The 14,982-nt window shown below is 39.7% G+C and overlaps 1 protein-coding gene across 4 annotated transcripts in view; it reads right to left on the reverse strand.

The window, feature by feature from the left end:
* The window catches only part of FLNB (filamin B), a 102,004-nt gene that overhangs the window by 16,247 nt on the left and 70,775 nt on the right, over positions 1-14,982 (reverse strand). For 2 of the 4 annotated variants that reach the window (XM_042454779.1, XM_042454778.1), the window contains 8 exons: positions 14,309-14,432; positions 13,096-13,252; positions 11,480-11,669; positions 7,027-7,274; positions 5,070-5,153; positions 4,326-4,428; positions 3,432-3,572; positions 908-1,036 (listed from right to left, as the gene is read on the reverse strand). In XM_042454779.1, coding sequence (XP_042310713.1) covers positions 908-1,036; positions 3,432-3,572; positions 4,326-4,428; positions 5,070-5,153; positions 7,027-7,274; positions 11,480-11,669; positions 13,096-13,252; positions 14,309-14,432 — 1,176 coding nt within the window. The remainder of the gene's footprint in view (positions 1-907; positions 1,037-3,431; positions 3,573-4,325; positions 4,429-5,069; positions 5,154-7,026; positions 7,275-11,479; positions 11,670-13,095; positions 13,253-14,308; positions 14,433-14,982) is intronic. The other 2 variants (XM_042454777.1, XM_042454776.1) reach the window with 1 other exon arrangement.

The following is a 14,982-nucleotide window of genomic DNA, read 5'->3' on the forward strand; positions in this document are numbered from 1 at the left end:
GTAAACCACTCGGATTCCCAGTGTTGGGCGGTATAAATAAACTTATTATTATTATTATTATTATTATTATTATTATTATTATTTTGCAACTTCTATTTCCCAAGAGTTTGACTGCAACCAGCCAATTCAGATTAAGAGCAATTTTCTGTTTTAGTTGTATGGGACCCAAATGAGGAGGCAAACTGTAATTACAGCTGTGTGGGACCCTTGAGGAAAGGCCTGATAGAGCATCACAACTAACCTTCTCAGCATCAACATTCTTCATGTGCAACTCGTGTTAAAAAATGCTGAAGTACAGCAAATAAGAAATTTTTAATTAAGAAATGTCTATGCCAAACTACTTTTCAAATCAGCTCTAAATATCCTGCATGAAAGAGCAGGATGGACTAGTTGGTCTATAAGATTCTGTACCAACTCTAATTCTATGGAAGTAATGTCCATTATTACTTCTAGAATATGGCACCATGTCAAAATAGTTGTGTTTGGTTAAAGGACTCAGTGGTATAAATCCAAGCTCAACCATGAAGCTTATTTTGTGGCTTTGGGTAGCTTTCAGCTTAAAAGGGGCATTTCAAGTTTAGATAGGACATTTATAATGCACCATATAGTCTGCAAAGTGCTTCAAATATACAAACCAGTCCTGCTGACTATATCTAAACATGGTGCCAGTATTTTAATGCACCCCCTTAAGTTAATGGGTAACTTCATGTGTGAATTAATGTGAAACTGGGCGAATTAGGGTGAAACTGATGAATTAGCTCTATTCACCTCCCTTAAGTCTGTTTATAGCATTTGGCTTGCAGCTTGCATTCCAAATACCCTTGCCTAGTTGGTGGTTTAAGTTTCCAAAACAAGCAAGATTCACTTTGATATCACTGAATTCGTAATGAAACAGCTCAGTGTTTACCTTCACCAGCATCTTCTGTGACTATGGTAAAGGTTGCTGGCTTGTTTGCTACACCATAGACAAGGCCAGGTCCATATGCAGTCACATTTCCACTGTTTGGATAGTTCACATAGAATTGTAGGGGGCTCTCTGCAGAAAACAAAGATATTACACTTAACACACACCAATAGACTTTTGAACTCTTCTCCAAAGTAGAAAAAAATGTTTTTGTCCAAAAAGTTTAAAACAGGGTGGGGAATGTGTGGACCACCAGTATTTAGGCTACAATGCCCATCATCTCTCACCATTGGCTATGATGGCTTGGGCTAATGGACATGATAGCATCGAGAGCCATACTGGAACCACACACACACACACACACACCTTTCATTTCTCTTGTGTGTGTTATTTTACTAATGTAACTCAAACAATATTTAGTGAATGATACATCCCACTTCCTTGGTTTAAAGACTCTTTTTAAAAAACTTTAATTTAATTTAATCTAATTTAATTTTAAAAGAGTTTAATTGAAAAGAGTTAAATTAAAGATTCTTTTAAAAAGAGTTTAATCTCTGGTGTTTACTGTAATTCCTTTGTATATTTCTTTTTGGAATTCCCTCTGCATAAGGTCAAAGATGCCACCAAATAGGAGACAAGAGTAACTGTCCTCTCTCGCTGTTATTTTAGGGGGGAAATACAACACCCTTCTGGTATTCAAAGGTATGCTCCCTCCAATCCTACAGAGTCTTGTGAACCACTCTACAGAAGCCACTGTATTCCATAAACATTTTGATGTTCCACTGATTTAATCCTTGTCCAACATGAGTTTTCTAGTTTCAGCTGATGCTGGCTATTCACACACTGACTAGATGCAAATTTAAGTCTACTAAAACCCAGAATATATACAAAATTTACTTATTAAATTAATCTCTCTCTTCTGTACAAAAATGTACATAGAATATTTAATAACAGATGTTTTATGGGCGGAGGGAGAGCAATTGCATGGCCTTTGCCAATGAAACTTGGAATTAGCCAGAGTCATCAAGCAAACTACCATTGAATGCATGAAAAACCCAAACCATTTTAAGAAGCCACGCTGGATATCTACAGAAACCACACATGTTGTATGGGCTTCTCAAGTTATAGTTTTAGCTCTGCTTCAAAGTTCACACTACCCTGAAGCTATGCATATTTTTCATTTCTAATCAGTATTTCCCTATCCATTTTATAAAGCCCAATGTCCTAATTTACCAACTGGAGAGCTGTTTTAACTTTTTATCTGCAGTCTGGACCTGCTGAATGCCTTTTAAAAGTAAAGGTATTCCCCACTGACAAGGTTGTCAAGTCGTGTCCGACCATAAGGGGCGGTACTCATCTCTGTTACTAAGCCAAAGAGCCAACATTGTCAGAGACTACTCTGTGATCATGTGGCCAGCATGATTGCACAGAACGCTGTTTACTTTCCCACCAAAGTGGTACCTATTTATCTACTTGCATTTGCATGCTTTCGAACTCCTAGGTTAGCAGAAGCTGGGACTAGTGATGGGAGCTCACTCCGTCACACAGCACCTGGGCCTTAAACTGCCAACCTGCTGATCTTGCAATCAACAGAGTCAGCATCATAACCACTTGAGCCACCACATCCCTGATGCAGAATGCCTTTACCAACAGGAAATTAGTACTTATCCATACCATTAATGGAGACCAGAGTAGGAATGATTGAGAAAAAGATATTCACCTCATACTACACACTAGGCAACTGTCTGCAACTACAAGGGTAGGACATCACCATGTCTGCCCTGTTCCATAAAGGGACAAGGGAAGCACTAGCATAAAAACCAGGGGAAAAACATGAAGGATTCTTGGCTGTATCTATACCAGTACACCATGACTTCACATGCAAAATCTAATCTATTGAGGATTTATTTTCTATTTAGCTTTTTCCCCTAGACAATACTGATATACAATTTAAGTGCCATGTGGTAAACCCTAACTTAGCTAATGCTGTTTGGTCACAGAGAAAGGTCTCTGTCTCATCCACAGGGTTGCCATGATATTGATTCAGGGACAGTTAACAACAACAACAACAACAACAACAGGTAAAGGCAATTCAGAAGGATTTTTATTCAAGCTTTTTTTTTCATATAACCAGCCAACAATATGATGCAAGCAGTCACTCTGCCATCCTAGTAATTTCTCAAATTTGGTTTAGCTCTTCATGGCCTCATCCCTTCTGCAAATTAACACTCCCCCCCCCAAAAAAAGACCTAAAATTTTACACATACGTTTCAATTTTTTATTCAACTTTCAATAAATTTGCACTCAAGTTATAAGTATCAGTTGGATTACACAGAGGGCCACAAATCCAATTAAGTCTCACACAGGCAGCAAACCCACTAAGAATTCCTGCTACAGAGCAATGCAACCCAAAGCCAGAGAACTGACATGGGTTACCATCCAAAGCAAATGTGGCATAAATGCAATACTTCTCCTGCTCTGTTCTCCCAGCAAGTTCTTGCAAGGCAATATACACACTGACACTCACCTGGAATATGGTTACCCATATATTTGATATGCATTTCATGCAATCCAACCTCAACAGGAGCATATCTAACTGTGACAGTGCCATCCTTGTTATCCACAATGTCAGCTGTTGCTGTCTTCCCTGAGGGCATGTGGACTTCCCCTCAAAACAGAAAGATTAAATAATACTCAAATGCACAATACTTTTTTTCTCAGACACAAAAATACATCTCAGGATATTTTTATTCTCAGTCCTGCATTGTATTCTTCAATTTAATCTTCCAAACAAGAGTGCAAAAAAATAAAAAGATACCAAGTTCAAAGATTGTTCTGCACCTCTGTTTAAGGGCTTCCTTTTTGTCCTTTAAGGCATGCAGAGAGATTTATTAGTTTATGCAGTAAACAGAGTACAGCTTCCAAAGTTTTCAACTAAGCCACATACTTCAGGACTAATTTAGAGACAGGCACATTTATTGTTCATTTGGACCACGTAGCATTTGTCATACCATGAGAACATTACATCTGGAGTTCAGCTAAGTCTGAAAGGGCTTGATGGCACACAACAACAACAGGAGTTGTTGCTCTGGACAATGCTCAAGAGAAGATTAAATATGATGCACCCACAATGCAGGATTATGGCGAATAACAGCTATTTCAGGAGGGCTTTGTTTTCCATCCTCCCTCCAACATCTATTAGGATCATGTGATTAAACTGAACAATAATGCAGGTTGACAGTTATTGTAAAATTAGTTCTATGCATCACTTGCATGAAGAAATAACCGGATAATTAAGACACACACACACACACACATAGAGAGAGAATAAATATGCAAGGAATTTTACTTGAAGTCATCAAGCTAAATAAAACTGAATATTTGATAGAGAATAATCAAATGAGTGTGGAAAGTTATTTACCAGTTATTTCTCCTTTTCTTACTGCAAAAGGAATGACCATGTCAAAGGGTTTAAACCCAATACCATTCATGCCACCATCAGGTACATAAGGTTCTTCTGTGACCTAAGGCACAAAAAAGTTACTGTCATTTTTTGTGTTCAACTAAAAAAAAAAGTCTGCTTGATTTTGTGATGAGTTCAGACAGTTGCAATCCAGAATGAAGATGCTATTCAGCTGTAGAGGCCGACCACAACACATCTTTGTTCCCAATCATGCTTTTAAATGGAACATGTTCAGAAGAGAATGTTTTTAAACACACAAATAAGAGAGTGAAGATGAAAGACACTTGGACATGTACAAGACATAAGATAGCTCCATCTAAAAAAAGTTGACCACGGTCTGGAAGAAAGTAACTTTTTAAGGAAGAAAAGACACTTGAACTTAAGGCCACATCAGCAAAGTGATCCTGTAGCAATACTCCAGAAGGTGTTGTTTGCCATCTTACAGCAAGAAGGAAATCAATATGGAGTTCCCTAAGGAAAGAGTTCCATAGCTGAAATGATTGTGATGTTAGAAGTTGTTCAAAACAGCATTAGCACAACAATGAAGGAAGATTTTGAATCAAATTTGAGCTTTCCCAAGGTAGAGTACTGACCACCATGAAGATATGACATGAAAGCAAGCTTAAGCAATCCCAAGAGGCAGTCAATTCTTGAATGGAGCATGGAAGAAAGTGTTAAAAACAGAAAACAAAATTTGTGTACCCAGGGTTGGAATCCAGGGGGACAGGCTGCATTTAGTGGTTCCTGAGACAATACTGCAACTTCGTCTGCATCTGCATCTGTAGCCTGGTTGGTGGCGAAAGGCAAGTTATAGGGTTTGTGGGTTTTTTTTTAAAAAAAAATCTTCCTTCAGCATATAAAAACACCAAAAGCTAATATACATATAAACACATATTTATTCATTTATTAATTGCACTTATATCCCTCTTTTTGCCCAAAATGGGATCCAAACTAGCATAGGAGTTCTAGGGGAAAAAAAGGACGGATGGCAACACTAAATCCAGAGTAGGATGCATGAGTTGCATGGTACTTTGAAGCAAGCCAGGAGCACCAAGTGAAGTTATAATGGCTACTGGTTTTGCACACACCCTCCCAGTTGCCTCAGCCCAAAACCCCACAAACATCTTGAGGGAGAAGTGGGTATATACTGGAGGGAGTAGTGTGGCTGACAACAACACTGAGTGGCCAGATATGGTCATGGAGCCATTGCTTTCCAAAAGCTGATTCAGAACAACCATGCTAGTAAAACAGAACCAATGCCAGCTCTCTTTCTTGACTACTGAGGCCAATGGCTTCTTTCACTCTAGTCAAAAAGGAGCAGGATGCAGAAGGAAGATTTGGAAGATTAACCTATGATTCTGTGATTCTAATTCAGCCAACCCTGATTTTCCCTCATTTATTTAGCAACTGAATAGCCAAGCAATGTCTTTTCAGAAGCTAAATTGGCTATGGGACACCAGTTGTCAACCTTTAGAGAAGAGTAGTGGTTAGTCTTCCAGATCTTCCTTCTGCATCCTGCTCATTTTTAAGCCAATCTAGCTTAAAACAAATGACTTTTAAAAACAAATCCTTCCACTAACTAAAGTTCAGTCAAAACAACTAGCTTTAAAAGAGCACTTTTTAAAGAACAATTATTATTTAAGCTATTGGCCATAACATCTGAAGTGCATTTTGCTATTTAATTTTCTGATTTAGCCCTATATTAATGTAGTCCTATACCGGTATATATAGGCTACCAACTTGTCAATATAATTCCCAAAGGTTTATTGAAAGATGTAAATCATATCAACACACAATAACTTTGTATTGTTAATGCTAGAAAGCATTCAAACATAGTTGATCAAGCTTTTTAATACATAAACTAATCTATCACAGTATTAATAGGCAGGATTTTTTCATTAAAAAATTAATGCAAAAAAAAAAACCCCAAAAGAAAACAGAGCCATGTTTTATTTTGAAAAAAACTCTTGTTTTTTTACCAACCCTGAAAAGAATGCATACCAGACAGCTGGGATGATGTGGGCCTCATCCTGAAACTTCTCAAAATAATCTCAAGCAAAATTAGTTCTTGGCTATAATCTGAGATATTCTATTACCACTTTAAAAATGTGAGCAACTAGTAGAGGGGTTATTTTTGTAAAATTTTTATGCGGACTAAAAGTTGTTCCCTGATCAGATATGGGGGCTTACTGTAGAAAAATAAGTTCACTTACACCACAGCACTCTTGGTAGCTTTTATTTAACCTCGTCTTACTGACTACACTCATCACATGCTTTCATGTTTGTTTGCTCCCAGGGACAAAATCACCAGTATTGAGCAGACATTCTGTTCACTTCCTATTGACCACAGCATTCCTGAGTGGTTGAGACTACAGCATAGAAGTGGCAAGATCAAGGGAACAATGAATGCTGAGAAAGTACAAAAAAGAGGAATGCTCACAAGGTTTGTGGTGCAATATTTGTCATGTGTGTAACTTGGAAAAAAGCACCATTCTTGCCACACGGAATATGGGCAAAACATTTAGCCTAACTCTACTATGAATCTGAAAAGCAACAAGTGCCAAGCTTGTTAAAACTCTCCTGCCAGCCATTTGTCTCTCTAGCAGAAAAACTCTTGTTCATTTCAATGGTTTCAAAATTGAGCAGCTAGTCCTCTTACCACGACAGTGAAGGGGCTGTTTGGAATATCCACTCCACCAAAGCGGACATAAATTACGTAAGTTCCTGGTTTAACAGCTGTATAATAAATGTCGTATGTTCCATCTTCATTTTCAATGACCTCAGCTTCAGCCTCCGTACCATCTGGTGTCAAGACTGTACATGTCACTTTACCCTTGCCTGCAGATTTAGCATCTACTACAAAGCCAACTTCCTCTCCAGTCTTCACTGTGGCTGCAATGCCAGGACCTGGAAAGTAATTGGCATGAATGTCAGACCAGCCTCTTCATACCTTCTGTCAAGGAAGAAGCATGCTTTTTCCTGTTGGATATCTGAATCACTGCAAACACAGCAAGCTAAACTGAAATTCCACCCTCAGAAAAAAGGATATTGATATAACACTTTAAAACAGGGAAATGCACACCAAGGGCCTCTCCAAGCTATAGGTCAAGTGCTCAATGGCTGCCTGTGAAGTTGGAAGAACTAAGGAGAAATTTAACTGCACTCAAGGCCTATTTCTCATTTAACTGACATTTCCATTATTGAACAATTTTGCCAAGATCCATACAGATGATGCACCAAATGTCCAGTCTCTGAGTCTAGATCAACATATTCTAGCAAGAATAGAGAGAGTGGGAATCATGTAGCTTTCCAGATTTTGAGGGTGCTTCAGCTCCTACCGTTCCTTACCACTGGCTTAAACTAGCCAGACTTCCAGTTCAGCATGTAGCTAGAGGACCACATGACACCCACCCTAATCTAGAGGTGGTTTTGTGATTTGTACAATATAGCAATGGTTTTCAGGTGAAATATAATTAAAGAATCAAATTGAACTCTTCAAGAAAGAACGGTTTGTGATAACATTGCAGAAATTATGGCACGTCTCTACAGCTTGTCAAGATTTGACCATATTACTCCAATATTAAGATCTCTTCATTGGCTCCCAATCAGCTTTCGGGCACAATACAAAGTGTTGGTTATTACCTTTAAAGCCCTACATGGCTTGGGCCTGAGTTACTTAAGAAACGTCTCTCCCTACACAATCTGCCCCGCGCACTCTTAGAACATCAGGGAAGAAACTATAGGAACATATAAAAACTAGACTAACTACAACTTCCCATAAAGCATTTACAGCTGCAGCCCCTAAATTATGGAACAACTTACCGGAAGAGATCCGTCTCATTACCACCTTAAAAGCCTTTCAAAAGGCATTTAAGACAGATCTCTTCCAGCGGGCCTATCCACCTGACCTTTTATAGCTGATTTTATGGAACATTCCCACTCTGACTTGATGGCATGGAAAATTGACGACAATTTGGCCTTTTTAGTGATTGGTAGTAATATTGTTGTTTTACTGACTGTATTTTTAGATAATATTGTATTTTGTATTGTATTGTGGTTTTTATTCTTTTATTCTTTTTGTAACCCCGCCTCGATCCACAGGGAGAGGTGGGAAATACAAATAAAATTTATTATTATTATTATTATTATTATTATTATTATTATTATTATTATTATTATTATTGGTATTTATACCCCTAAAGGCTATCAAAGCGGCTTACAATTATTATTTTTAATTAGACAGTTCCCTGCCCTCAGGCTTACAATCTAAAAGACATGACACAAAAAGAGAAGGGAATGGTGGTGGGAAAGGGGATGAAGTCCAGTGGTTATTCTCTCCCTCTGAGGCCTGGACCAAGGCAGATGGACTGGAGGGAGGGCTCTTCTTCAGGCTTGCCCTGGTGGAGCTGGGCCTGACTGTTCACTCCCTCGCAGGCTGAAGGATGAAAGTTATCGTGGAGGGAGGGCTCTTCTTCTTCAGGCTAGCCCTGGTGGAGCTGGGCCTGCCTGTTCACTCCCTCACAGGCTGAAGGGTGACAGTTATAGAGCGAGGGCTCTTCTTCAGGCTAGCCCTAGTGAAGCTGGGCCTGCCTGTTCACTCCCTCGCAGGCCGAAAGATGACAGTTATCATGGAGGCAGGGCTCTCTTTCTTCGGGCTAGCCCTGGTGGAGCTGGGCCTGCCTGTTCACTCCCTTGCAGGCCAAAGGATGACAGTAATCATGGAGGCAGGGCTCTCTTTCTTCAGGCTATCCCTGGTGGCGCTGGGCCTGCCTGTTCACTCCCTCACAGGCTGAAGGGTGACAGTTATCATAGAGGGAGGGCTCTCTTTCTTCAGGCTAGCCCTGGTGGAGCTTGGCCTGCCTGTTCACTCCCTCGCAGGCCAAAGGATGACAGTTATCATGGAGGGAGAGCTCTCTTTCTTCAGGCTAGCCCTGATAGAGCTGGGCCTGCCTGTTGACTCCCTCACAGGCTGAAGGGTGACAGTTATCATAGAGGGAGGGCTCTCTTTCTTCAGGCTAGCCCTGATAGAGCTGGGCCTGCCTGTTCACTCCCTCGCAGGCTGAAGGATAACAATTATCATGGAGAGAGGGCTCTCTTTCTTCAGGCTAACCGTAATGGATTATTATTATTATTATTATTACTACTACTACTACTACTACTACTACTACTGTATTGGTGATGCAAATCTATACCCACCTTTGCTGTGCTAATTTCTTGTTGAAAATGGGCTGCTGCAGCATAAACCCTCTCATGAGATGGGGAATTTTTTGCCATCCAGATGTTCAGCCCCACCCAGCATAACCAATAATAAGCGACTATGAGAGCTGTAGTCAAACATGTGGAGGGCCAAAGTTCTGCCACCTGTGCCCCTTATATATATTGACCTTCCCCTTGAATCTACTCTGCCATCTCAAGACCTTGAAACAACCACAAGATTTGTTTGTCACTTTCCCATACTTGCACATAGAAAGAGAAAATACACAAATGGGTCATAATGGCCAATAAATAGCTGGGGATAGGTAAAATGCAGCATCTAGGATATTCATGGTCTCCAAGGCTGCATGGGACCCCCAAGGGCAACCTTCCACTGAATAATATTTTAGAAAACATTGAGGTTTTTAATTTTTTTTTACTCAACTGCCCCGACTCCCAGTAGCAGTGCAGAAAGGGATGGTTTTGTAATGTTTTCCCCATCTTCAGCTGCTTTAAGCTCAAGAGAGGCCCCTTGCTAAAAGCAGGAAGTTAAACAGATGTCATCAACAATATGGTGAAACTGCACCCACCCTCCCCTAGGGAGCAGAGAGGACATTTTTTTAAAAGACTGAACATTTTGGGAGGCCATGGTGGGTGGGTGTGATCCTCTCAGATCTAGAGGGGATTTGTGCAGCCCCTTGCCATCAGGTAGTCTCCCCCCCCCCCCAAATCAAAACACACACACACACTTTAAAAGCACAAAATGGAAGTTTCCTCCTGGCTCAAGGCAAATGTTTATATTCTTTCTGTAAACATCCCTCATTCTCTATCAGCTCTTTGCTTCAGCTTGCAAAAACTCATTTCTTGCCTCTAATATGCAGGATGATTCTGTAAGACTAGTGATTTTAAACACCTCTTTACCAACATTGGCCCAGTAAACATGTCACACTAAATCAAAAATCAACCAGAATTGTGCCTAAGTGGCATAAACCTTTCTGATTTACCCTATATATTATAAAATTTGCTTATATAAGAGGAACCTGGCATGAACAACAGTTTGCTTGGCACTGAAGAACAGTTTGCTTACCTGAAACTGTGGTTCTTTGAGTGGACACCTATGAACTCACAGATATAGATTGTTCTGCACCTGCACAGAACCTAGTTGGGAACGTCTAAAACTAAGCCATTTTGGCAGAAACCCCTGTGAGTCACAGAAGTCACAAAGAAAAAACATAGTTCCTAGTTTGGTCATAAGAAAAAACTACATTTAACTATTAAATCCTGGCAGCTCAAGCCAAGCAAAAATAAAAATAAGACAACTGAAGCGGATCTATGTCCAGTGAACTCCACTCAGGTTTCTCAAGCCAGTATCTTCAGTTTAATATGACACGTAAATGTAGCTATTCCTTCAATGCATGCACTTTAACATGCAAATAATGGACACAAGAGTCACATGTGGTCACAGGTCTTGCTATGAGCAAATGTGAAATCATCCAAGAAACCAGCAGATTTTATTCAATGTGTCCTTCAATCAAGCTGCAATACCTGAGGGGATTGTGACCAAGCTTTGCAGGTACTTCTCTGATCATATTTACCAACTTCCTTTATAGTACTTTTCTGCCCAGGAAAATCCCATCTAGAACCTTCAAATATCAATTAACTTCAAGTAACAGTTCTTGCCATGAACTGTTATCAGTATGCTTGCAATGCTGTTTTTGAAAGTATTTAAAAAAGACAGAGTCCTATACAAATTCAAAATGTCCACAAACTTCTCTGCTTATTACAGAAGGGAAGAATAATCATCTTAAAATAATCCAGTTTGGTGTATGGCTAACCTGGCTCCCATGTTCTGGGCAAGACTATTTGCTTTGCTCAAGTATTTAGAAGCGAAATTAGGAGAGACCAAAGTAGGATTTTACCTGTTGCTAGACACTTGCTGGCATCTCCTGCAGGTGATACACGAATTCGATACGGAGAAAGAGGTATATCATCGCCACCATATTTGATGTCAACAGAATATCGGCCAGTCTTGTCAGGGATGTAAGTTACTGCGTAAGTGCCATCATTGTTGTCATGGATATCTGCCCTCTTTGGCTTGCCATCTTGGTCCTGGATGTCAGAAGCGACACCAAACAGAGGCAAGCCACATTAAAACCAAAAGGCATAGTATTATATCTGAAGGCTGCAAGATTTCAGACATGCTTGTTTAGGCTTGACAGTTTATGCCAACACAATTGTGCTACTTTGAATGGATGCTGTTACTAAGTAACAAAAGGTCAATTTAAGGTTTACATGAAAATTAATCTATCAAATAATGGTTGGTTTGTTGCAGCTCATGAAATCCCACCTCATGATCCGAAAGTCTTTGGAACTAGGCTTCTGGGCAATGCACTCAATATTACACTTGTCCCTCCACATTCGCTAGGGTTAGGGGCATAAGACCCCTGTGAACATAGAAAAAACACAAATAACAAAAACCCCATATTTTTACCTGAGAGGACACCTCTCTAGGAATCTCTAGGTCCTCCAGTGCAACTCTGTGGTCAACGTCTGACAGACATTGACCATAGAACTGCACTGGAGGACCTAGATGTTCCTAGAGAGAACATATTAATCATTTCCGTGAATAATCAAATCCGCAAATATGGAGGGATGAATGTTCACTATATGCACCAGCAGGAAGCAGATATGTTAATCTACTACGTCTTCAGCTTAGTCAAAGTTTAGGGCAGTCAGTCACCAATATCACTGCTCACTTTCTACATGCAGTATCTGTGCTGTGCAGTTTAAAACTTAAGGGTTGTGACAGTAAAGTTTCTTGAGTAAAATAGGTTAATTTGATTATTATTCCTTTGCATTTTAACTTTTCCCCCATAAAACATTTTTTCAATAATGAGCATTAGACAAAGGGTATACCATATTTTATTCGGCCAAGTACGTATTCAGCTCATAAGGCAAACAGACTTCTTACTCACTGCAAGGGTTAACTAGGACTTCTCTAAACTGATGCTTGTACTTGAAAAATCTTCCAACAAAGCTGTCCTGAAACTGAGCCCAGAACCATTATGATTAGCTTCCAAACATGTATTGGCCTGGTACAAAACCTTGTATATGCTCACTCATGGTGAAAACTGCAGACTGGCCTAGTTTAGAGAATTTGAAAAGGCCAGAAATATTTCACACTGAAAGCACTTTATCAAGTACTTCGTACAAAACATCTTCCATTAGGATTCACAAGTTTTGCTTGAAAAATTCAGAGCCAGCATACAGTGGCCATACACCATTGTGCTAATACTTAACTTACTCTTTTTAAGGAAAGTTGTGGAGGAACTGTTATATGGAAGGTCAATCTGTTCTGTGCCAGCTATTTAACCCCTGTTGATATTCTACAGTTTTATTAGGAAGCAATGTTTATGCCCTCTATTGGTTAGCAATCAAGCATCTCAAATATTTATAGAGTTTCACATGTGAAGACTGAGCTTATCTGCTGAAGGAACACATATTAGAAAGGACACAAAAAGACATAATATCTTACAGTTACGTGTACTGAGAGAAGTCCTTGGCCGGCATCTCTAGCATCAACAACAAAATCAGCAGGTATGCTGGCTGGAACCCCATGGGCATTAAGGCCAGGCCCATTAGCTGTCACTTTACTGGCATCATATGTTGGAAGCACCTTCACTTTGAATGGACTGTTGAAAGAAGGATTTTTTTTCTCCAGCATCACTAAGCATCCACATTTATCTGGCAGTTTTCATAATTATAAATGGCATGAAAATTAGAGTACATGCAGGTTTAGTATGCCTACCAAGGTTGAACATCAATTAGTTCCATAGTCTTTTAGTACTAACTACTCAAAGCTATTACATGTACAAGCTAAAACAGGGGTAGGCAACCTTTTTGAGCCGGGGGCCGGGTTGCTGTCCCTCAACAAACTGGGGGGGCGAAGCCAAAAAATAAATAATTAAATATTTTTTTAAAAAATTAAATATATAAATAAACCAGGACAAATGTAGGACAAAATTTTCAAATAGAAGACACTTTTTAAAAAAAAAATGGAGGACACGTGAAAAAAATTGCTGATTTTTTAAAAAATGTTAATATAAATGCATGTTTCTGAGGCTTCTATAGACAATTGCCCCCCAAAGGCCCCAGTGGCAATCGGTGGCAGGACCAGGCCGGGGGCCGGTCCCAAGGCCTTGCCGGGCCGCATCCGGCCCACGGGCCGCAGGTTGCCTACCCCTGAGCTAAAATGTGTATGTTGAGAAAGGGTAAGTCCAAGTTTGCCTTTCATACTATATTCAGAAGCAGACATCAAGCAAATTAGACTGTGTGCTATATCACACTATACTGTTATAGTGATATTATTCCACTTCCACTGCTATCCCTGCCTTCTGTGGAATCCTGGGATTTGTAGTTTAGGAAGGGACATTTAGAACTCTCAGCCAGAGAGGTCCTAGTCTAAACTATAAACTCCAGAATTCTATAGGAGGCAGGCATAGCAGTTAAAGTGTAACAATAGCATTGTAACAATGTAGTGTGACATTGAATTCTACTATTATCTCTCTCCTGCAACCACCAAGAGAAATGAAGTGCAGGTGATACAGGGCAATTCTCCAAGTTCTTTGCTATAATTAGATAATAATGATTTAAAAATGCACTACAGATGCAACCTCCACCCTAAATATGGAAGCCAGCCAATAGCTACATTTCATTAAAATTCTACTGCCTGACTTTCTTCCTCTTACCTTCTAGGAATCTCTTCATCTGCATATTTTACTGCAATTGTGTAAGGACCCTCCTGCGTTGGCGTGTATGCTACTGTATGAGTGCCATCACCATTGTCAACTATGTTAACTGGCTCTGCCAAACCTAAGCAGGGAAGACAAAGGATACCACATTTTAATTCATTTAGTTGCCTTCTCACCAGGGCTTTAGTTATGTATGAATAATCTTGTCACTTGGAGCACAAGCACACAATACTGATTTAAAGCTCTATAAGAAATCCACACAGACATCTGTTTTGTGGTCTATTCAGATAAAGCCAATTTAGTCCTTATTCCTATCATTCCCAGTCTGTGACCTCACCAATTAGAAAGAAGTGAAATCACAAGCAGTTCCTTGGCTGGCTGAAGTCCAACAGCTGTAAGCTAAGAGCCCAGTATCAAAGAAAGACTAGAAAAATTTATTGTTCCAAAATTAGGAACAAGATGGTTAGGTCAGTTATCGGGCAGACTTAACATACAAGCTTCCAGAAACAGGGACGAACATTTTTGTTTTCTACTGTTACCCACTACCACTGGTTAAGCTCAACATCCAATCCAGAATAGTGGCTTGTTAGTTTACAAAAAGTAGTGGTTTTATTCAGCTTGCCACTAATGAGTTTAAAAAACTGAATAAATTCATCACTATCAAGCAAGGG

The sequence above is a fragment of the Sceloporus undulatus genome, chromosome 2 (assembly GCF_019175285.1).
Source record: "Sceloporus undulatus isolate JIND9_A2432 ecotype Alabama chromosome 2, SceUnd_v1.1, whole genome shotgun sequence".
Taxonomy (NCBI): Eukaryota; Metazoa; Chordata; class Lepidosauria; order Squamata; family Phrynosomatidae; genus Sceloporus; species Sceloporus undulatus.